Source organism: Nomascus leucogenys, chromosome 9, assembly GCF_006542625.1.
Source record: "Nomascus leucogenys isolate Asia chromosome 9, Asia_NLE_v1, whole genome shotgun sequence".
NCBI classification, from domain to species: domain Eukaryota; kingdom Metazoa; phylum Chordata; class Mammalia; order Primates; family Hylobatidae; genus Nomascus; species Nomascus leucogenys.
Window position 1 is genome coordinate 10,386,353 of NC_044389.1, and position 24,138 is coordinate 10,410,490.

Consider the following 24,138-nt stretch of genomic DNA (forward strand, 5'->3'; position numbering starts at 1 on the left):
ATTGTTTGAAACTCATAACAAGTGCTTCATAAATGCTGATTTGAAGAAGCTGAGAAGTAAGATTAAGTGGCAAGTCCAAGGTTACCAGCTACTAAGTATCAATTAGGACTCAAACCTAAGACGTTTAACTCTACATTCAGTGACATAACTGTCATTTAAGGAGTGATGAGGAAGAGAAAGCAGCTCTGACATCCAGGTGCTGGAACTATCAGCTGGGCCTTGGTGTTGCTAAGAACTTTTCTGGGCCATGGTGTTCTGTCGAATGAAAACAATTTCACAGAACACCAAAGTCAGACAAGGGCATTCTGTAACCACGATCAAGACAAAAACAAGACCACGTCATAATTTTGTCTGAACACGGACAAAATGTAGGCATTGTCTAAACCACAAAAATGACAAATATGTGTGACTGTTGCTTCTTTATCATTCATGGCTTTAGCCTCTGTCTAGTCTTGACTCCTTCTAAATAAGACTTATTAAGATACCCAATCATAGAATTATTGCCACTTCCTGACAGCAGCCAGTCCAGAGTAAGGCCTTGCTTTCTTGAACTCTTCCCAAAATCATGTAACACAAGCCCATAGTAAATTCTAACACCTTCTTACTGAGATGCCCCCACGGTTCCTCATGCATGCGTTTCTCCTGGCTTCAAGAAGTAGTAGCTCAATTCTTTTACTACAAGGTGTTCCTGGTGGGTGTGTTGGAGAGCACTGACAACTCCTCCTATGTCCAGGGGCTATGTTGTGTACACAAGCTGAGTGTTTAATTAGACAACCCTGTAAGACTGCTATTATCCCCACGTGGCAGATAAAGACATGGAGGTTCATGAAAATTTAACGATTTGCCCAAGTCCCCCCTCCCCTCCCCAGGAAGAGCCAGCGACCACATTCCAACCCTCCGCTAACTCTGCATTGAGCACTTTCTTTCCTATGCCCTCCACCTGCGCCCATTCCCCTCTTCTGCGGGCACCGGCGCCGGCCGACCGGGATCCTGCTGGGGGCTACAGCCCAAACATGTTACTTTTGCAACAGTTGTTTTATGTGTTTCTATGAGAAAGGATATTCGGATTCAGAAATGCTTCGCAACTCCAGAGCTGTTGAGCCTGCGGCGCGGCCCACCACTCAACAGCGGTGCTGACTGGCTGCTCGGTCGCGCGGGATCCACTCCGGGCCTCCGAGGGTGGGTGCAAGATCCACTAGCCACTCTGCGGGGAAGAGTGACGTCCGGGTGGACCAATCGCCGCTGGGGCACCGGCCGCTGGGCCCAATCGCAGGAGAGCCGGGTAGAACAGTGACAGCGCCGCGGCAGCCGACCCCGCCTCCTCGGCGGACAGCGATGCTCAGCTGGCTGCGGCCGAGTCACCGCCTAGCGCTGGCAGGGCCGCGGACCGACCGACGGAGGCGCCGATCGGCCGATTGTCCACTGCGCAGAAGGAGCAGCCGCTCCGCGCCCTGCCGCGCGGCGCTGAGGCCGAGGTCCGCAGGGCCGCGGGGAAGCCGACGGCTGCGCGGGGAACCGTGCAGGTGTCACTCGGGACGCGGAAGTGTGCTTGCCGTGGTTTGCTTTACAATACGCTTGAGACTCCCCGACAAGCGTAATTTGGTCGAGTTCGACGGGAAAGTACCCTCCCCACCCCAGCGCCGGCCGCGTAGTCCGAGGTTACTGTCCCCGGCGCGTCCTCTGTTGCCCCAGTCCAGAGGCTGCCCTTGAACCCGGGCGCGCACGAGCGCAGGGCATCCGAGGCGACAGCCCCTGGCACGGCCCGACCTGCACCCAGCCTGGCAGGAAGACTGTAATCGTGGGGTGAGTTAAAAATAAGGCCCTTTCGATTGGGAGCTGCTTTTTAAAACGCCCCCTCCCTGTCCGTTGTTAATACGCAGCAAAATAACAATAACAATTGTGCAACTGTCGCTTCCCAAAAGGAACCTCATTGTTGAACTTATGAAAAACCAGTTGGCAATATACAGTGTGGGAACTGTACTGTGATCATTGGCTAACCAAGATGGGTGACAATTTATGATTTCAAAGACTCAAAGACGGCTTGAGTCCTACAATGTCCTAATCATAAAAATGGAAAGCATGGCAGCCTCAGGTTGTTACAGAGTACTGTACTCCAAAGTAAAAGTTATTCTCTGAGAAAGTGCTTACTGCCTTTTCTGTTCTCTAGTTTGCTTGTTTAAACATTTACTCCACAAAATTGCTCAAACTTCCCCATCTTTGAATATCTAGCCTCTGGGATGAGACAGATGATCTTTCTCCGTTTTCACTTTTTATAGAGTACAGCTACCTACCCAGGCAATATGAAGATTTTATTTGTAGAACCTGCCATTTTCCTTAGTGCATTTGCTATGACTTTGACCAGTCCACTGACAACGCAATATATTTATCGGCGAATATGGGAAGAAACTGGCAACTACACTTTTTCATCTGATAGCAATATTTCTGAGTGTGAAAAAAACAAAAGCAGCCCAATTTTTGCATTCCAGGAGGTAAGAAATTACAATATCCGTAGTATTTAATAAATAAAATGGGAATGTGTACCGGGCTTTTGAGTCAAAGAGGACCCTGAATTCATCACCCACTGCTCTCCCTAGGGCGGCCATAGAAGTCCTAAATCTCAAACCTAATGGCCTTTACTGGGATCTCACCTCATTTGAAGTTTCCTGACACTTCTCAAATCTGCCTCTTCTTAAAACACCCTCCTGCTCTGTGACACTAGCTCTTCTCCTTTCTCTCGGAAAATTTCACCACAGTGTCATCTCCTTTGTGGCTGTCTCCTTGCTTTGTCCTAAAAAAAAAAAAAAAAGTCTGAAAATTGGGGCAGGGCAGGCTGGAATGAGCTACTTGGTGGACGGGGTGGCTGAAACATGGTGTTTCTGTTTCTCGCTTGCTCTCTTCTTCCCCAATCCTTTTACTGTTTCTGCATGTCCCAGCTTTCAGGGACTCTAGAAAGTGGCCCATCACTGAAGATTGTGGGCCAGTGTTTGTCACAGGGTGGGGTGGAGGAGCGTTTATTATTTGGTGGTGGTATCAAATCAGCCTTGGCTCTCACGTGTTGAGGAGCAGCTGTGTGGGGACATCTGGAGTGGGGAGTACCCACCGTTGACACCGAAGCTGTTTAGCCAGATATTAAGGAGGCTTTCTTCCTCCCTCTCCAGCAACCTCCCCAGTTTTTTTGTGTGTAAAACAGGAGGCACTTCACCATTCTCCTGGTCCCTTGGGCAGTTTTTGACAAAAGTCTACCATTTCAAAATGCAAAGAGATAGTATCCAGGTTTGGAAATGTTTTTTTTTTTTTTTTCTACAATGCCTCAAAAACAAATCACACCTGTAAACTCTAAACTCTTCTTCTCGGGGATATTTTGTGATTGTAAAGGAGTGGTGCTGCCTTCCCAGTGAAAGATGAAATGAATTAAAAGGAATTGAGTCACCTCCTGCTGGCTCTGTGGGTCTCTGTGACTGAGAGAAGAGCCTGAGAAGGAGGAAATGGCAAACCGCCCCAGAGGCAAGGTTCTAGCACTTCCCGAGGTGTCAGGTGGAACCTTGCTGGGGTGAGGCTAGGCAATTTGGCACAACCCCTAATCTTACTCATTTCCTCATTCCCATGGGAAACGTTTTCTTGGAAGTGATTATTTCTGAGCAGCCTGGAAGACATCAAGCTTCTGGCGTAGAGTAAGGTCATAAAAAAGAAGGGCCCTGGGTCTCACCCAGCGGTCTTATCTCCCTTCAAGAATGTCTCCTATGTCATTCCCAGGCGTGAGAAGCTTCGATCGGCTCACAGTTTCTTTTTTCAAGTGTTTATTCATGCATTAAACAAATGTTTATCATACATTATCCTGTGGTGACAAGGATAAGCAAAACGGCTCTGAACCCGTGAAGCCCAGAGTCTCTCTAGGTTGAGAAAAACACACATAAACAGAATAGAGTTTAACAAATCCTCTTAGTTTCAAAGTTGGGGTCCTACAGCAGGGATGCTCTTCAGATTTTGGCTCTGGAGACGTTTGTTAATATGCGTACTTGAATCCCATCCTGGAACCTCTAACACAGTGTTTTTTAACCTTGACTGGACACTGGAATCACCTGAAGTGTTTTTTGTTTTATTTATTATGTATTTATGCGTGTCTGGTACTTTTTGAGACAGGGTCTCATTCTGCTCCCCACGCTGGAGTGGAGTGGCGTGGTAATAGCTCGCTGCAACTTTGAACTCCCAGGCTCAAGGGATCCTCTCGCCTCAGCCTCCTGAGTAACTGGGACTACAGGCACGTGCCACTACACTCAGCTAATTTTTTATTTTTTTATATTTTTATTTTTTTTGTAGAGACAGGGTCTTGCTCTGTTTCCCAGGCTGGCCTTGAACTCCTGGCCTCAAGTGAGCCTCCTGCCTGGTCCTCTCAAAGTATTGGGATTACAGGCGTGAGCCACCGTGCCCGGCCTTATTTTATTTTTTTAATTGACAAATACTCATTGTACATATTCATGGAGTATACAGTGGTGTTTTGATACATACAATGTATAGTGATCAGATCAGGCTAATTAGCATATCCATCAACTCAGACATCTCTCATTTCTTTGTGTTGGGAACATTCAATATCCTTCTTCTTGCTATTTGAAACTATACAATGTATTACTGTTAACTGTAGTCACCCTGTGGTGCTACAGAACACTAGAACTTATTCCTCCTGTCTAGCTGTAATTTTGTATCCTTTAACAAACCTCTCCTTACAGGCTCATCAATTTCTGTATTTGATTCTGTGCTTTCTTTTGGCTGACCCGTAGGAGCAGGCCCCCTGGTTGCAGTGGGAGGGACCAGGGAGGAGAGGACTAGAATGTCTGGGAAAGTCTGCTGCTCTTGCCCTCTTGGAGTAAGGGAAGATGGGCCTTGGTCCAGACAGCTTGGTGGCTTCTGCAACCGTACAGGTGGCAAGTGTTGGCCCACCTCCAGCCTGGCCCAGCTGCTGAGAGCCCCCTACTGCCCAGAGCAGTGGTCTCATGTCAAAGATTTTTGCCAAATTTTCAAATTGACTTTTTCATTTATTGTTTCTTAATTGGATTAATATTCAAGAGAACCTACTACTCTAGATCCCTTCCCTTAAAGTTGGTGCTCTTATACCTCTGGGAACCAGAAACCACCCCTACCCTCACCTGCCACCCATGCTGGAGTGGTGGCCTACTCTCTGTTTGCTCCTTAGGACAAAGGAACATTTTTGTTTCCCAGGAGGCCTTCAGTGATTCATTCAATGACTAAAAAAGGTTTAAATCTGTTTTATAAATCAGCTTAGCATTTCCCAGTATACAAATGGCACACGCTTTTTATATTGACTTTGGAAAATACAGAGAAATGGCAAGCAAAAAATGTTTTAAGATCATGCAAAATTTCTTCCATCAAATAACTAGTGTAATGATTGACACATCTTCCAATCTGTGTGTGTATGTCATCTGTCATTGTCATTTTGGTCCTTGGAAGTTGAGTTTATCTTACTCCTCAGGTCATGACATACTACCACCTTTATTTACTTTTTATTTTTATTTACTTGAGATGGAGTCTCACTCTGTCGCCCAGGCTGGAGTGCAATGGCACAATCTCAGCTCACTGCAACCTCTGCCTCCCGGATTCAAGCAATTCTTCTGCCTCAGCCTCCCAAGTAGTGGAGACTACAGGTGTACGCCGCCACGCCTGGATAATTTTTGTATTTTTAATAGAGACAGGGTTTTGCCATGTTGGCCAGGCTGGTCTCAAACTCCTGACCTCAAGTGATCCACGCACCTCGGCCTCCCAAAGTGCTAGGATTACAGGCGTGAGCCACCGTGCCTGGCCTAATTTTTTTTAATTTATTTTTAGAGACAGGGTCTTGCTATGTTGCCCAGGCTGGTCTCAAATTCCTGGGCACAAGCGATGCTCCCCCCTCGGCCTCCCACAGTGCTGGGATTATAAGCGTAAGCCACTACACTCAGCCATGGTACGCTACCATCTGTAGACAGTGTAAGGCTCCTCTTTCAATTTTATCTTATTTTAAATTCTTTTATTCAGTAAATAAAGGAATATGTTTCTCACTATCTGTGAAGGCATAGGTTAAAAAAAAATAAGGGCAACAGCCAAGCTCTCCCTAAATAAAAGCTATTTTTTTTGTTTGTATTTTTTGGTAGAGACAGAGTTTTACCATGTTGGCCAAGCTGGTCTCAAACTCCTGACTCAAGTGATCCTCCTGCCTTGGCCTCCCAAAATATGAGGATTACAGGCATGAGCCACCACACCCGGCCAAAATCTGAAACTTTTTGATCACCACATATTACCACAAGTGTAAAATTCCACACACAAGTACTCAATGGCAACTGTTTTATGCACAAAATTGTTTAAAATATTGTATAAAATTACCTTCAGGCTATATGTATGAGGTATATATGAAACATAAATGAATTTTGTGTTTAAATGTGAGTCCCATCTGCAGGGTATCTCATTATATACATGCAAATATCCCAAAGTCTGAAAAAATCCAAAATCCTAAACACTTCTGGTCTCAAGCATTTCAGATAAGGGATATTCAGTCTGTATTGCTTTATAAACTTGATGAAAATGTAAGCTCTATTAGTCCTGCCCATCCACCAGAGATTCCCCACCCATAACCTACTGGCCACAGGGAAAAAAGCATATGCACCATGATATTTTTATGCACATTGTGTAAACTACTGTAAACACGTTGTCTTCTTTTTATTTCTTTGCAGGAAGTTCAGAAAAAAGTGTCACGTTTTAATCTGCAGATGGACATAAGTGGATTAATTCCTGGTCTAGTGTCTACATTCATACTTTTATCTATTAGTGATCACTATGGACGAAAATTCCCTATGATTTTGTCTTCCGTTGGTGCTCTTGCAACCAGCGTTTGGCTCTGTTTGCTTTGCTATTTTGCCTTTCCATTCCAGCTTTTGATTGCATCTACCTTCATTGGTGCATTTTGTGGCAATTATACCACATTTTGGGGAGCTTGCTTTGCCTATATAGTTGATCAGTGTAAAGAAGACAAACAAAAAACAATTCGAATAGCTATCATTGACTTTCTACTTGGACTTGTTACTGGACTAACAGGACTGTCATCTGGCTATTTTATTAGAGAGCTAGGTTTTGGGTGGTCGTTTCTAATTATTGCTGCGTCTCTTGCTGTTAATTTGATGTATATTTTATTTTTTCTCGGAGATCCAGTGAAAGAGCGTTCATCTCAGAATGTTACTATGTCATGTAGTGAAGGCTTCAAAAACCTATTTTACCGAACTTACATGCTTTTTAAAAATGCTTCTGGTAAGAGACGATTTTTGCTCTGTTCGTTACTTTTTACAATAATCACTTATTTTTTTGTGGTAACTGGCATTGCCCCAATTTTTATCCTTTATGAATTGGATTCACCACTCTGCTGGAATGAAGTTTTTATAGGTTATGGATCAGCTTTGGGTAGTGCCTCTTTTTTGACTAGTTTCCTAGGAATATGGCTTTTTTCTTATTGTATGGAAGATATTCATATGGCCCTCATTGGGATTTTTACCACGATGACAGGAATGGCTATGACCGCGTTTGCCAGTACAACACTGATGATGCTTTTAGGTGAGTTCCAAGTGTAGCTTTAGAACTATGTATTTGATATTCATATAAAATGAACTTAGTCTATTGGGGGAGAAACTTTAATATAAAGCTCTCTATTTAAGCCCTTCTAGTTCAATTAAAGGGTAATAGCTAGTTTGCCAGGAGTCAATAAGCCAAAAGCCAAATTCGCTTTAAAAATTTAATTCACTGAATAATCACAGTTTCCCAAATTTGTATATTTGCCTCAAAATCGTTTTGAGGAACATTCTTCTTATGAATCAGTTCTTCAATATAGCTTTCATTAAAGCGAAAATTTCTTAAAATGCTGCTAATAAGACTACTTTCCATAAAAATATTTAGGACAATGATATAAAGTATACTAAAAATACTTACAAGAAAAAAACTATATCAATTTAATATATTCAAGGAGAAATTTTTTAAAGACAGGTTTTGCAAATTGATCTTTCAGCAAATTGGCCATTTCATAAATTGATTTTTGATGAATTGCTGGTTGGCAAATTAGACTGCTTCCTTAACTACCTACCTTATAACTGTTTTTGCAGGATTCAAATGAGATACTGCATTGAAAAAGGCTATGGAACTATAAAATGAGACTCTGGGAAAGGTCCAATTTACTCTTTTCTCTAATAAAGGTGTTAACCCCTTACTATCTTGCAGGGAAGCAGTGTGACCAAACAGAATTGGGCCTAACTTCCATCTATAGTACTAGATGATCTTGGGCGAGTTACTGAACTACTCTCAGCCCTCATTTTCTCATCTGTAAAATGGGCGTGGGACTACCTAATTTAGAGGATTACAGTGAACATTAGGTAGCTGTCAAACACTCGCTTAGCACAATCCCTACCATTCAATAATGGCCAGTTTTTCTCCCTGTCTCCCTAAGAGCTGCCAAGGCCAGGTAAGTTAATCTATGTGAAAACACTTTGAGAACTGTAAAGTGGTCTGCTAATGTCATATTTTACTATTTTATGATGTAATTAAAACTACTGACTATTAAGGGTCATAACTGAAGACCAGAGGTAATTTGTGTTTATGAAGTTATTCTGCCACAAAGATGAACAGGCAAGATGATAAAGAAACAGTTTACCAATAAATGAATCAATATAATAAAGGCATGCTAACACTAAGAGTGCCAAGTCTGAAAAAAGTACAAACAAAAATGAATTAGCAGTCACAATTTGCTAAATAAGAGGTTAATATATAATTAGGAAAATAAGCAGATCAGTTTTTTTTTTTTTTCTTTGAGTGGGAGTCTCACACTGTCACCAGGCTGGAGTGCAGTGGCATGATCTGGGCTCACTGCAACCTCCACCTCCTGGGTTCAAGTGATTCTCCTGCCTCAGCCTCCCAAGTAGCTGGGATTACAGGCATGTGCCACCACGCCTGGCTAATTTTGTATTTTTAGTAAAGACAGGATTTTTCCATGTTGGTCAGGCTGGTCTCGAACTCCCGAACTCAGGTGATCTGCCCTCCCTGGCCTCCCAAAGTGCTGGGATTACAGTTGTGAGCCACTGTGCCCGGCCAGCAGATCAGTCTTAATCGGCAGATTATATAAATAGATCTAGACCTAAAAATTACATGAACTCTTGTTCTCTGTACTGGAATAAGAATTCTAGAGTAAAGTAACCTTAAACTGACCTGTCCATAGTCTACTTTAATTCATCAAACAGAGTTCTACAATTAATTAATTCAATTTTTAGATACAGTGAGTTAGGATGCTTGTAGAAAAGGAAATATTTAGACAGAGTGAAAGTGTTTCCTATTTTAAATTGGCCATTAGCTTTCAGAATGAGTCAGTGATTTTGAATCCTTTCTCTCACAGCCAGGGTGCCGTTCCTTTTCATTATTGTGCCATTCTCTGTTCTACGGTCCATGTTGTCAAAAGTGGTTCGTTCGACTGAACAAGGTGAGTTTAATTTGCTCAAGAAATATGAATCTACCATCTTTAGAGACTCAAATCTGTGTACAATCAATGTTTAATGCTTCAGAATATTCTATAGCCCTTTTTATGCACGGATCTCCTTTTGAATAAAGTGGTAAGCTCTGTGAGGAAGAGGCTTACACTCTTGCAAGGGAGCCCCTGCCTAGGGCCTTGTACTTTAGAGAGCTCGCTCGGCTCTGGGCCGTGCTCCGCCCTAAGAAGAAAGGAGCTCTCAGGGCCAAGTGGGAGATGCCCACTGGGAGCTCACCACATCTCCTTCCTTCTAGACTGAACTCTGCCCACCTGGGTCCCTGCAATTCCCAGCCCAGACAGTTCTGGGCTCAGTCCAGTAAGGGCCTGGATGATCCTCTTGCTCAGCCACCTTCTCCTGCGGGTGGACTGTGCCCAGTGTGCTCATCTGTAGACCAAAGAAGGAGCCAAGGGGCAACTCCTTATAGAGGGTGTGGCTGGACTTTGGAATCGCAGGGTGGGGCTGCTCCACACCCTGTAATGACCCTTTCTGAGCAGGGTGGTGCAGGGGGTAGAGCAGAATAGGGGTGGGCTCCAGCTGGGCACCAAGGGCTGAGGGCCAGTTCACCCTGGGCTACCCTGTTCCTACATGGAATTCTGAAAACGTCTGAGCATCCTAAGTGTGTGCGGGCCTCCTAGATCATTCATTACAAAGGGATATTTTTCACAGTAGGAAGGCATAATATATTTTAGTTAACAGCCAGATTTCAAGTAACTGACCACTTTTAAATCCTTAGAATATAATATATAGGCCTCTGATAATGTTCTTACAGTGGCCCCTACAAATGTCACAGCTGGGCCTGACTCAGAGTCCTGGCAGAAAACGGGGTCCCACTCAGCTGGTTCAATCAAGAGACTTTCATGAAGGCCATTATAGAGAGCGGGCATTTTCGAGGCAGCCAGAGAGATGCCCCAGATAGGAAGCAGAGAAGAAACACCATAACCTTTCTCCCCCTTCATCCTTTTAACCAAGAGCAGCAGGAACTCGGGCCAGCAAGAGAGTCCAAGTCATATAATTTGTGGGGTCAGCCTCCCAAGCACAGAGCAGGGTACACAAAGTCAGACAGTTGAAGGGGCAGGCAGAGAATAACCAGGATGCAGCAAAGACAAAAATTAAATTTCCAGTGAGAACTAGTTACTAGTTAGATATCAGGCATATGGGCTTGTCCTCCTTCCCTTTTGTATCATATGAATCTTATTAGACATTGGCACTTTCTTTAATGTCATATCTTAGCCCGGTGCTGTGAATGTACTTATTTGATTTATGAATAATTATAATTATGCTATTGTATTTTTACCAGTTTAGTCGATACTGGAGAAGACTACATAATTCAATAAATTAAAAATATATTTCTTCTTTTACTTTCTCTTTTTTTTTTTTTTGAGACGGAGTTTTGCTCTTGTTGCCCAGGCTGGAGTGCAATGGTGCGATCTCGGCTCACTGCAACCTCTGCCTCCTGGGTTCAAGCAATTCTCCTGCCTCAGCCTCCCGAGTAGCTGGAATTATAGGCTCCTGCCACCATACCTGGCTAATTTTTGTGTTTTTAGCAGAGATGGGGTTTCACCATGTTGGCCAGGCTGGTCTCAAACTCCTGACCTCAGGTCATCAGCCCGCCTCAGCCTCCCAAAGTGTTGGGATTACAGGCGTGAGCCACCACGTCCGGCCTCTTATTTTTCACTCATAAGATGTAGCTATATATTCACACATCTGTTTATAGATGATGTGATGATGATTACTTTGTAAACCAATAAAGAATGGAAAACTTTATATAAACTATGTAAAAATCTATCTGCTTCTTTGGATTATGCAATAGTTTCTTAGATATGACACCAAAAGCACAAGAACAAAGGAAAAATTGATAGATTAGACTTCATCCAAAAACTTCATTCAAAGTTTGTCCTTTGAAAAATTTTTATGTTTCAAAGACAACATCAAGAAAGTGAGGCCAGGTGCAGTGGCTCACATGTGCAATCCCAACACTTTGGGAGGCCAAAGCGGGTGGATGACCCGAGGTCAGGAGTTCGAGACCAGCCTGACCAACATGGTGAAACCCCGTCTCTACTAAAAATACAAAAAGAAAAAAGAAAAAAAGAAAAAGAAAGAAAGTGAAATGACAACCGACAACCCACAGAATGGGAGAAGATATTTGAAAATTATATTTGTCTGATCAGGAACTCGTATCCAGCATATTTAAGAACTCTTAAAATTCAACAACAAAAAGACAACTCAATTTAAAAATGGGCAAAGGATTTGAATATAAGATATACAAGTGACCAATAAGCACATGAAAATGCTGGATATCATTAGCCATCAGGGAAATGCAAAGCAAAACCACAGAGTGGGTGGGGTGGCCAAAATAAAATAGGCCATAGCAAGTGTTGATGAGGAAGTGGAGAAACTGGAGCCCTCATACACTGCGAGTGGGAACATAAAACGGTGCAGCAGCTGTGCAAAGCAGTTTGGCAGTTCCTCAGAAAGTTAGTTGCCTTATGACTCATCAATCCCCCCCCTACTTACATACCCTGAGAAGTGAAAGCATATGTCCACATAAAATCTTGTTCGTGGCAGCATTATTCATAACAGCCAAAAAGTGAAACCTATGCAAATGTTCATGAACTGACAGATGGATAAACAAAATGTGGTTTATCCATCCAGCAAACTGCTCTTCTGGAATAAAAAGAAAGATCGTTCTGTTACATACCATAACATGAACTATGAAATGATTATGCCAAATTTAAGAAGCTAGTCCCAAAAGGCCACATATTGTCATTTAAATGTGATTCTGTTTATGTGAAATGTGCAGAATAGGCAAATCCATAGAGACAGAAATTTGATTAGGGCTTGACTGGGGCTGGGGAAGGGGAATGACTACTTATGGGTATACAGTTTCTTTTTGGGGTGATGAAAATGTTCCACAGATAGTGATGATGGTTGCACAAATCTGTAACATACTAAGAACCACTGAATTGCAGATTTTAAAAGGGTGAGGTTTGTGGGATGTTGATTATATCCCAATAAAGCTGTTGGGAAAAAAAATTTACCTGCTTTGACTTAGAGCTAAAATAGAGCTGTCAAGATGTATAGTTTATTTTTGTTTATATTTGGTTTAGTTTATAAAGGCTTTTTAAAAATTTTTTTATTATACTTTAAGTTCTAGGGTACATGTGCACAACGTGCAGGTTTGTTACATATGTATACATGTGCCATGTTGGTGTGCCACACCCATTAACTCGTCATTTACATTACGTATATCTCCTAATGCTTTCCCTCCCCCCTCCCCCCACCCCACGACAGGCCCCAGTGTGTGATGTTCCCCTTCCTGTGTCCAAGTGTTCTCATTGTTCAATTCCCACCTGTGAGTGAGAACACGTGGTGTTTGGTTTTTTGTTCTTGCGATAGTTTGCTGAGAATGATGGTTTCCAGCTTCACCCATGTCCCTACAAAGGACATGAACTCATCCTTTTGTATGACTGCATAGTATTCCATGGCGTATATGTGCCACATTTTCTTAATCCAGTCTATCATTGATGGACATTTGAGTTGGTTCCAAGTCTTTGCTATTGTGAATAGTGCCACAATAAACATATGTGTGCATGTGCCTTAATAGCAGCATGATTTATAATCCTTTGGGTATATACCCAGTAATGGGATGGCTGGGTCAAATGGTATTTCTAGTTCTAGATCCCCGAGGAATCGCCACACTGTCTTCCACAGTGGTTGAACTAGTTTACAGTCCCACCAACAGTGTAAAAGTGTTCCTATTTCTCCACATCCTCTCCAGCACCTGTTGTTTCCTGACTTTTTAATGATCACCATTCTAACCGGTGTGAGATGGTATCTCATTGTGGTTTTGATTTGCATTTACCTGATGGCCAGTGATGATGAGCATTTTTTCATGTGTCTGTTGGCTGCATAAATGTCTTCTTTTGAGAAGTGTCTGTTCATATCCTTATAAAGTCTTTTAAAAAGTCATCTCTGCCAGGTGCAGTGGCTCACATCTGTAATCCCAGCACTTTGGGAGGCCGAGGTGGGAGGATCACTTGAGGCCAGGAGTTCAAAAGCAGTGTAGGCAACAGAGGGAGACTCTATCTCTACAAAAAATAAAAATAAAAAAGTCATATCATACTGTTAAATATAGTAATATTTTTAAATGTTTACATTTTGGCATTTCTTATTTTGAAGTACAGTAACTGAATTGTGACTTCATTATTCTAGGACACTTACTTTGTTCTTAACTGCAAACTAAACAACCTTCTGGATGATGTCAACATTTCTATAACTAAATGTATTCCCATCCTTCATTATTATTTAAATTGGCCATTTTGTGAAAATCTTAGGCACTTTAAATAATCAGAGGAGTGGGGAAATACTGCCAAAGTTTTCAGGTGGCTGTCATTATTTCTATTATCTTAAATAAGAAAGGTAAGAAAGTGGAATTCTGGTAATTATTTTGAAATCTCTGCGCTCTGCACCACTGTGAACTCAGAGCTGAAGCTGCCTTGGACTATTTTACCTGGGCATCACCCATATACTCCTTGTTATTATAAATTGGGATACAGTAAAACAGACTTGATTTTTAAGGTCTATTGCATTAAAAAAAACAGAATTTAGAAGATGAACTCAGTTGTACTTATCCTTTAATCCTGTTTTATCTCTGGCAACTATTAAACAAGTTGAACTGCTCAGAGAAGTTGGGCAATAAGCTAAAGCTACTTCGTAATAGTATGGTTCCATCAGAACAGATGGTGCAGTGTCTGACCTATTTCCCATCAAGAATAGATTAAAACCCTTACATAATAGAACTAATACTGTGCAGTCTGTTTTCCATAGCACTATTCCTGGCTGCAGCAAGAGATCAGAAATAAAAGAAAATAATGTAGTTAGACAAGTAGAAGAACATCCTTCCAATTAAACTGACTTAATGTATTATCATAAATCATGGAGGCAGTAAGTCTTCATGCTACTTGATGACTGGTAAATGGGATCCTGAATTAAGCATTTATTCATTTATTTGACAAATATTTATTAAATGTCTGCCATGCACCAGGACAGCTGAGCCCTAGGGATACAGCTGTGAGCAAGGCAGATGTGCAAGGCAGATCGACAAAGCTTTCATTTTAGTCAAAAGAAGACACGTAAGTGAGCACACGATATTTCGCAGAGACAGACGTATGTTTTATGAATGTCCTGTCATTCAATGAATAATCTGAAGCAATATATGAGAATATGTACAATAAAATGAAAAAGTTTAAATAGATAAAAATTAATACACAGTCTAAAAGATGAAGACCATGGGGAAAATTAGAATATAGCCATAAGCCATATCTAACTTTGAAAGATAACCCTCAAGCTTGGCCGTTTCCTTCCTATCAGTCCAAGCAAACACAATTATTTACATGATTTGTACTGTCGATAAAAAAATGCATTGCAGTTTTTCCTGGAAAAGTAAACTTGGCAAAGTAGGGAACAAGCATAGCGGCTTGTTGACAAAATCTGCAGAAAGCAGAAGCTACGTATATAGGAACTGAGACCAAGAAAACCAGGTCAATCTGACTGAAAATGGTCATGAAATTTTATATCTGATGATAAGCAATTTGACAAAGAGGAAGAAAAGCACATGAAGATGGCCAGCCTGTCTTTTGGAAGTTTAACTCTTCAGTTGACATGGTCTTGGATTCCAGACAAAACTAAACATACGTAGAATACTGTCTCTTTCTCTCTGATTGTGAGCTTGTACTGACCATGCAGACTTCATGAACAATGCTGAGTGGCCTACCCTTGACCAACTTTGGTGTACAGCAAGTGTGACCATAGCAGAATCCCCACTCTTCATCTTGTAAGGCACCTTAGGGCAGAGGCAGTTGCAAGCAATAAGGTGGAAACGTATGTTTTAAAGAATCACTTAACATTAAACTGTGGCATAAACCTTCACTAGAGCACAAGATGGTTAATTTGATGAGTCGAACATGCAGAATCTAGTAGTGAGGGGATTTTTTGGTGACTTTGAAGAGGGATAAAATTCCAGTTGCAGAATGTGTAAGAATCTCCTCTCTTTTGTCTGCAGCTGTCACTTGCCAGACTGATGAGCAGATAAGGTTTTCTTTCCCTTTCAAAAGGCTCTTGCAGGAAGCATTGCTTGTTAGGAGCCATCCTGCGCTTTCAGGTGTCACAGATGAGCATGGGGACGGAGGGTGGGAGACAGCATCCTGAAGAGCAGGGGTAGGTGTGGCTTTGCCTGGGGCTGTGGCAGAGAGGAGAGACATGCAGTTATCAAAAGAGTCAGCTGCATTGTCTTTTTAGCTTTGCCCTGTGGACACTGGAACTCAGCTATTTGGAGTTTCCAACATCTCTCACATTAGGTCCAAGGAGAACCTTTCCCTTAGTTTCCTCAGCTGCAGAATGGGCTGCTGACCTCTCAGGGACTTTCAGGGAATAACTTTCATTTCATTCACCAAGCAGTGCCCTCATGTTTACTGTTTTCAATGAGTAACAGTTGTCTCCATTAGTTTGTGTTTGTTGTTTTGTAATTCTGGCTTTTTCTGTTTCTCTCTATATATCCCTACCCCAAACAGGTACCCTGTTTGCTTGTATTGCTTTCTTAGAAACACTTGGAGGAGTCACTGCAGCTTCTACTTTTAATGGAATTTACTCAGCCACTGTTGCTTGGTACCCTGGCTTCACTTTCCTGCTGTCTGCTGGTCTGTTACTACTTCCAGCCATCAGTCTATGGTATGTCATTATTTTTAATCATTTTATCAAAGGGTATATGGATTAAGTGAATTCCCTAACCTCACCAGTAAATTACATAGATCTGTTGAAATTTTGCCTCAGAATGTGCTTTTCTCCGGAACTTTTAGACATGAAGTTCTTGCTTCAGCAGCATATATACAAAATTGGAATGATGCAGTGAAGATTAGCATGCTCCCTGTGCAAGGATGACATGAAAATTCATGAAGTGTTTCATATTTTAATAAAATAAATTTTTTTAATTAAAAAAAAAGAGAGCCGGTCATGGTGGTGTATGCCTGAAGTCCCAGCTAGTCAGGAGACTGAGACGGGAAGATCATTTCGAGCCCAGGTGTTTGAGACCAGCCTGGACAACGTAGCAAGACCCCCATCTCATTAAAATAAATAAAAATACATGAAAGCATCTGTCAATAATTTTGGGAGACTTAGGAAGAAAAAGAGAGTGACATGGGTGAAGAACTAAAGGAAAGATTGTGTTCATTATAACTCCCCACCTTTAAATCATTGATTAAATTAGCATCTAAGATTAGAGATGTATACCTTTAAACTATGATTTCCCAGAGTACAATAGCCCCTGATGGTTGGTCAAAGATTGCTGTAATGAGATTGACTTTCACATGGATTCTTGTATAAATGACAAAAGCAGATAGGATGTGCTGACTATTGAGTTCTCTTTCCAGAGTTGGCTTGTTTAATGACTTTGTCTTTTTTAATGACTTGTTTAAACTTTAATATTTAAATGTTTTTAAGTTTAAATATTCAAATTAAAGAAGCACAAAATTCCATTTATGAATAGTACATATAATGGATAGATTAGAAGCATAAATATAAAAGCAATATTTATGCCTTCTTTTTGCTTTCTGTTTAACAAAAAATGTGAGCCAGCTAGATGAATGATTGCTGAAATGTCCAAGCAAATTTATTTGACACATTAATGAAGAGCTCATTAATCTGTTTCTGCTGAGCTCTGTGCATTTCATGTGGCTGGTAGCATAGCACAGTGATGGGAATCAAGGCAATGGGGGCACAAGAAGCCAGGCCTTCTCTGCTTTCTCCTAAGCACTTTGGGGTAAGGCTCTGAGTTAGGGAGGAAAGTACCTATAAGCACAGGTGTTAAGCATCCTGCCAAGATGGCAAACTCCTTAAAGGGCTGGTTCATGTCTTACTCATAGTAGGAGCTCAGTACTTATTGTCTCTATTGAATTCTGGTACCTAGATCTGTGTCAGACAGAGAACAACAGTATTTGCAGTTCCTCTAATTTTGATGAAAAGTTATTTATACTAGTTATCTTTTTAAAAAAGAGACTATTCACCTATTGAATTAACAAAATTACCAATACATGCTGTGCTGGTAAGCACATGAGACAACTGATCTTACATATTGTTGATAATAGTGCTATTCAGCTGCATCATAAAGCAATTCATGAATATATCAAATGCTCTTTTTTCAAAGTTCATGTGATTGATCCAGCAATTCCTTTTAGAAACATACTCTAAAGAAATAATCAGTAACGTTGTCAAAAATTGATATATAAAAACGTTAATTACAGCAAAAAAATTTTAACTGACCAAACTGTCCAACAGTGGGAGAATGTTTAAGTAAATGATGGTACAGCCATTTCATGAAAAATGACTTAACTAATAAGAATTGTAGCAGGCACCGTGGCTCACGCCTGTAATCCCAGCACTTTGGGAGGTTGAGGCAGGAGGACTGCTTGAGGCCAGGAGTTCAAGACCAATCTTGGCAACATAGTGAGACCCCCATCTTTACCAAAAAAAAAAAGATTTTTTTAAAAAATAGGAAAATAACATTTAAATTAAAGAATTGCATACATGGTGAGTAGAATAATAGGTAATTCTAATTTTAGTCTTCATATATTTATAAATTCTGTTATAACAGATAGATAAAAGGCAGTTGTCCTTTTAATAATAAGGTCAAAGTAGATGGGCTTCTGAGTTTTTTTTTTTTAACCCTACACTGCTCAATATTTTAAAAATCAAAATTACGTGCTATCTTACCTCCAAATGTCCAAGCTTCTGAGCTTCAGCTATAGCTATTGAACAGGAACTTCAGTAATAGCTTTAGTTACAACTAGTTTATGTGGACTACACAGAGTTAACAATGGGACAGATGGGATATCTTAGGGGTCTAGAAGAGAAAAAAAATCATGTAGTTTTAAAATTATTTTAAGAATACCATGCATGAGTCAGCTGGATTCAAAATGCCAGGATACTCCTCCTAATAATCTACATAATTTATTAAAAGCTATGTAACTGGGAAAAAAAGTTGGAAAACAGATTACTTGTTTATGTATTGTCTTAATCTCAACTTTAAAATGTCTTGTTTCCTTTTATAGTGTTGTCAAGTGTACCAGCTGGAATGAGGGAAGCTATGAACTTCTTATACAAGAAGAATCCAGTGAAGATGCTTCAGACAGGTGACTGTGATTTAAACAAACAAACAAAAATCTATGAATGCACATATATACCATGACTTCTGAAGACTATAAATGAATTCCACAATCAGTGCTTCACTGAGAACCAATTTTACGTATCTTTTCTTCTAAACTGAAGTCAGAGAGACAGCTCCTGGCTTTAGCTTCTTGTGGTACCACACACTTTGAGCACTTTGTGCGTATCATGCAATATACTTGCAATACACAGAACAAATCTCAAATACGCCTCACTTTTAGAAGAGAAACATTAAAACTTAAGGGTGTAAGGAGGGATCAAGAAACTTGATAAGGTCAAAAGCAATAATCTCTTTGACATATTCCAGGCTCTTACACTGAGACCAAAGAGAAATCTTTACCTCAGTTTCTTCATCAGCAGAATGGGTTTCTGGCCTCTGTCAGGGATAATTTTGAAGGCATAATGAAAATTACGATGAATCACTCATTGGTAGGAAAATAATGATATAAGTTTCAAATATGTATAATTTTACCTATACTTGGTAATGCTTTGTTTTATAGAGCCTGTTAAGCTGCTATTGATAGTCGGAGCTTTTATATACTGTGACTTCTGAAGACTATACACGAATTCCACAGTCAGTGCTTCGTTGATACAAAATCCTTAAAAGGGAGGCACTTTAAAGAATATGTATTTTTCACTTTTCTTAATATGTGTTATCAGTGACAGGCATGATAATATTTCTATATGTAATGGGTAATTGGGAAAAAATAGATTATAAATAAAATTGCTCTAAAGAAGTTAAAAAACTGAGTGAACAGCTAATACTGGTATAAAGTATCTAATGTTTGGAGCCAACATTTGTTCCTTGTGTCAGTAAAAGGATATTCACATTCCATGATCCCTGGCTGAGAATTCTGCCTCTAGTCTTTCTTACCCAGCTGTTGTCTATCCTTGTTCAATTATAAATACTGATAAGGGCATGTTTAAAATACAGATCTTGTATTCCTTAAATTTGAATCCATCAGCGCTGTCACTCACAGGAAAATGATCAAACAAGCAAGCCAGTCATGATTTGACCCCTTCCCATCTCATTTCTTACTGCCTTACACTCATCCTGAGGTCCGCCTTGGTCTCTAAAAACACCATGTGCTCTCATGCCTCCATGTCTTTTCACACACTGTTCCATTTGCTCTTCCTCCGACATTACATTGAAACTTTCAAGCCTCAGCCAAAACATTGCTGCTTCTGCATAGCAGCCTTCTTGACATCCCTCCTTACTCCCCAGTCCCTCCAGGGCTTCCATAGCTCTTTGTGTGTACTTCGATCCCAGCATTTTCCATCGATTTGTAATGGTTTCTGCTACCTGACAATCATCGCCTTGAGTACTCGGACAACCTTTGCTTACTCATTATATCCTCAATAAATATTTGTTGAACTAAACCAAATGACTACAAAATTTTATTTTTACTTGTAAAAATCATTTAGAGCTATATATTTAATGCCTTATGAGAGTAACCACTGTTATGCCAATCATTAAGCCAGCCTTGCAAACAAATTGAAAAATATGCCAGCTTATACACTTTTAAAATTGATTTACAGTATTTTCATAGGTCCTTTAATACCTCCCATTTTCTAAGTTACCATAAATAATAACACGAATGCCCTAAAGTGCAACTAAATGAGTAACTTAATGTCTTGAAAGTAGATACAATCTTCTGTTTTATAGTATTGCTTAGGGCTTTAAGGAAATCAATGATTGCTTAACTAGTGAATGGCACTCATAATTTAATATACTAGAAACCCTTATTTCCAAGATCATTCCTTTTAGGTTTAGCTAATATCTTCTGGGCTTGGGGCCAATGTAATAACTAATTCTCAGATTGACTGATATATTTTTGTTTTCCTTCCTGTCCAAGGTTTTTCCCAAACCAAAACAAAAAGCATCTTACAGTTTATAAAGTAGATATTCATTCTCCTCATTTTATAGAAGAGGAAGATAAATCTCAGAGAGATTTGGCTTGACCGTGGTTATTCAGTGCCTATCAGTATGACACATGAATGGACTTCACCCTATTGAATGAAGTCCAGCTACTTCACAGTTAGGGTTTTCAGTAACAGATTATACACCCCAAAGCAAGAATTGTACAGGGGTAGCATGATGTACCCATCAAAAACACATTAACAAAAAACTGTACCCAACTAACTGTCTATAATTATTATCTTTTTTGAGCTTAGACAAGATGGTCTATAAACTCTCTTCCAGCTCAACATTCCATGATTTTACACATCTCATCTGAACTGAAGAGGTACCGTGTAATACAGTTGAAGGGTTAACAGATGGTTTATCAGTTGAGCAAAAACTCTATTTGAGATGTAGCAAGTATATCAGCAGATTAGATTGAGGTGGCCAAGGGCAAAAACGTAGCACAAATGAACTTAGCCATCTCCAAAGTGTCTAGCCTAAGAGACAATTAGTAAATGTGGTGCTGAAGAGACTAGAGAACCATGCAAGCTGATGGGATGGGGAACTATAGACTCAAAACAGAAATGAAAAAAAAAAATCTAATTTCCCATCATGTAACCTGATTATTTGAAGAAAGAATGTTAATGGAAGGACTGGTCTTTATGGAGCCCACATAAAGAGAAACCAGAGAGGAAAAAACATGTTCCATGTTATCCAGCAGTGTACAAAGGGGGTTAGATCACCATATCTACTAGAAATGAAGATTCTCATCATTACAGAGGACTAGTCAATGGGATTGCCCACGGCCTGCATTGCACGGCCTCATACATCTAAATCCCTTTTCTCCACTTCCATACTCACTAAATAATTGTGTCCAGAGTTGGTTCCTTCTGGTGGGTTGGTAGTCTCGCTGACTTCAAGAATGGGGCCGCAGACCTTCACCATGAGTGTTACAGCTCTTAAAGATGGCATGGACCCAAAGAGTGAGCAGTAGCAAGATTTATTGTGAAGGGCAAAAGAATAAAGCTCCCACAGCATGGAGAGGGACCCGAGGGGGTTGTGGCTGCTGGCTTGGGGGTAGCCAGCTCTTATTCCCTTATTTGTCCCCCCCATGTCCTGCTGATTGGTCCATTTTACAGAGCGCTGATTGGTCCATTTTACAGAGTGCTGATTGGTCCATTTTACAAACCTCTAGCTAGCTACAGAGTGCTGATGGTGTGTTTTCACAGAGCACTGATTGGTGCATTTTACAATCCTCTTGTAAGACAGAAAAGTTCTCCAAGTCCCCACCCGACCCCCAAAGTCCAGCTGGCTTCACCTCTCATAATCTTCTAATTACTCATTCAGTGCCCAAGAATCTTGACAATAGAATGGCATGGCCTGGGTTCAGTATTCTTTTTAAAGAAATCCCTGCATATGAGAACTATCTGAAGAATTTAAAAATAAAAATAAAATAATTAATTAGTAAAAATAAAAATCCCTGGCCTCACGTACTAGAGATTCTGCTTCAGTAGCTCTGCAGTGAGGTCTTGGAATGTATTTCTAAAACCTCCCCAGGTGACTGATATACATCCAGACCTGGAAAACTACTGCCCTAGATGACTGATTTTCAACCCTAAATGCACATTAGAATAATCAGTGTTGGGGTGGGAAGTAAAATGAATACAAAACACCAAGTCTTACTCTCATCCAGTAGTTCTCAACCTGCCGAGTCAAATCACTTGGGGAGCTTTTGAAACTTCCAGTAGCCTAGCCTCAGCTCAAACACATTAAATTAGAATTTCTAGGTATGAGAGCCAGATAGTATTTTTTTTCAAACATTCTCCAGGTGATTCCAATATGTGGCTAGAGTTGAGAATCACTACTCTAGGTCAGGGGTTAGAAACCGTTTTCTGTAAAGGTCCTGAGAGTAAACAGTTTAGGCTTTGTGGATTATAGTCTGACACATTACTTAACTTTGCCATCGTAGCACAAAGTAACCAAAGACCATACATAAATAAATGCACGCAGCTGTGTGTGATCAAGATGGGGCCTGGCCCAAATGGTTTCATTGCCAAACATTTAAGGAACAAACATATTAGTACTACCTACAGCTTTTCTAGAAAATAGAAGCAAGGAACACTTCCCAACTCATTTTATGAGGTCAGCATTACCTTCATGTGAAACCAAAGAAGTTACAAGAAAAGTAAATGATGAATTTATATCCCTCATGAACGTAAATAAAAAATTCACAACAAAATATTAACAAATCAAGCAATATATTTAAAAGATTATATATACTGACCAAATGAGGTTTGTCCTGTGAACGCAAGGCTGGCTCAACATTTAAAAATTACTTAATCACTACATTAACAGAATAAAGGGAAAAAACCCACACGATCATATCAATGGATGCAGAAAAGACATTTATCAAAGTTCAACAACCGTTTATGATAAAAATTCTCAAGAAACTAGGGATCAAACTGATAAAGGGCTCTATTTTATTTTTTAAAAAGCTTACTGCTAATGATACTTTATGGTAAAAGGCCTGGCTGCTTTCCCTCTAAGATTGGGAATAAGGCAAATGTATCCAGTTTCACAACTCCTATTCAACACCATACTGGAAGCCCTAGACATAAGGCAAGAGAAGGCGATAAAAGGGATATAGATTGGGAAGGAAAAAGTAAAACTGTTTATCTGCAAATAATATGACATAGAAAATTCTAAAGAACCTTCATTAAAATAAAGAAACTACTAGAACTAATAAATGAATTTAGCAAGGTTGTGAAATATAAAGTCGATATGTATGAATCATTGTATTTCTGTATACTAGCAACAAACAACTGAAAAAATTAAGGTTAAAACAAACCATTTAATAAAAGCATCAAAAACATAAAATACCTAGGAATAAATTTAACAAAATATGTGCAAGACCTGTATGCTGAAAACTATAAAACACTGCTGAAATTAAAGAAGACCTAAATAAATGGAAAGAAATATGAGTTCATGGATTAGAAGACTCAACATTAAGATATGAAAGTTAATACAAAACTTCTAGAAGAAAATAACAAGAAAATCTTCATAATTTTGGGTTAGGCAAATATTTTAGATAGGACCCCAAAGATGTAAAACACATACACATAGCTTAATTGGATTTCATCTAAATTAAAATGTTCTGCTTTGAAATACACAGTTAAGAAAATAAAAAGGAGTGGGTGCAGTGGCTCACACCTGTAATCCCAGCATCCTGGGAGGCTAATGCAGACAGATCGTTTGAGCCCAGGAGTTCAAGACCAGCCTGGGCAACATGATGAAACCCCATCTCTACAAAAAATACAAAAATTAGCAGGGCATGGTGTTGTGCACCTGTAGTCCTAGCTATATGAGAGGCTGAGGTGAGAGGATCACTTGAACCCAGGAGGTCAAGGCTGCAGTGAGCCGTGAATGTGCCAGCCTGGGCAACAGAGTGAGAACCTGTCTCAAAAACAAACAAAC

The 24,138-nt window shown here is 40.3% G+C and overlaps 1 protein-coding gene and 1 non-coding gene across 2 annotated transcripts; both read left to right on the top strand.

Moving 5' to 3' along the window:
- The first annotated feature begins 1,327 nt into the window (after positions 1 to 1,327).
- On the top strand, positions 1,328 to 20,142 carry SLC46A3 (solute carrier family 46 member 3). Its single transcript, XM_003270225.4, has 7 exons — positions 1,328 to 1,803; positions 2,277 to 2,489; positions 6,720 to 7,590; positions 9,413 to 9,496; positions 16,115 to 16,271; positions 18,647 to 18,727; positions 19,262 to 20,142. Exons 2-7 carry the CDS (start codon positions 2,301 to 2,303, stop codon positions 19,269 to 19,271), a joined length of 1,392 nt encoding a protein of 463 aa, XP_003270273.1. The 5' UTR covers positions 1,328 to 1,803; positions 2,277 to 2,300; the 3' UTR covers positions 19,272 to 20,142.
- On the top strand, positions 16,411 to 16,512 carry LOC115836759. Its single transcript, XR_004031783.1, has one exon. It is a non-coding gene; the product is annotated as a U6 spliceosomal RNA (small nuclear RNA).
- Positions 20,143 to 24,138: the final 3,996 nt, after the last annotated feature.

Coding starts and splice junctions, on each gene's coding strand:
- SLC46A3 (XM_003270225.4), top strand. CDS start 2,301: ATGAAGATTTTATTTGTAGAACCTGCCATTTTCCTTAGTGCATTTGCT. Junction 2,490..6,719: donor CAATTTTTGCATTCCAGGAG/GTAAGAAATTAC, acceptor ATTTCTTTGCAG/GAAGTTCAGAAAAAAGTGTC. Junction 16,272..18,646: donor CTTCCAGCCATCAGTCTATG/GTATGTCATTAT, acceptor TTCCTTTTATAG/TGTTGTCAAGTGTACCAGCT.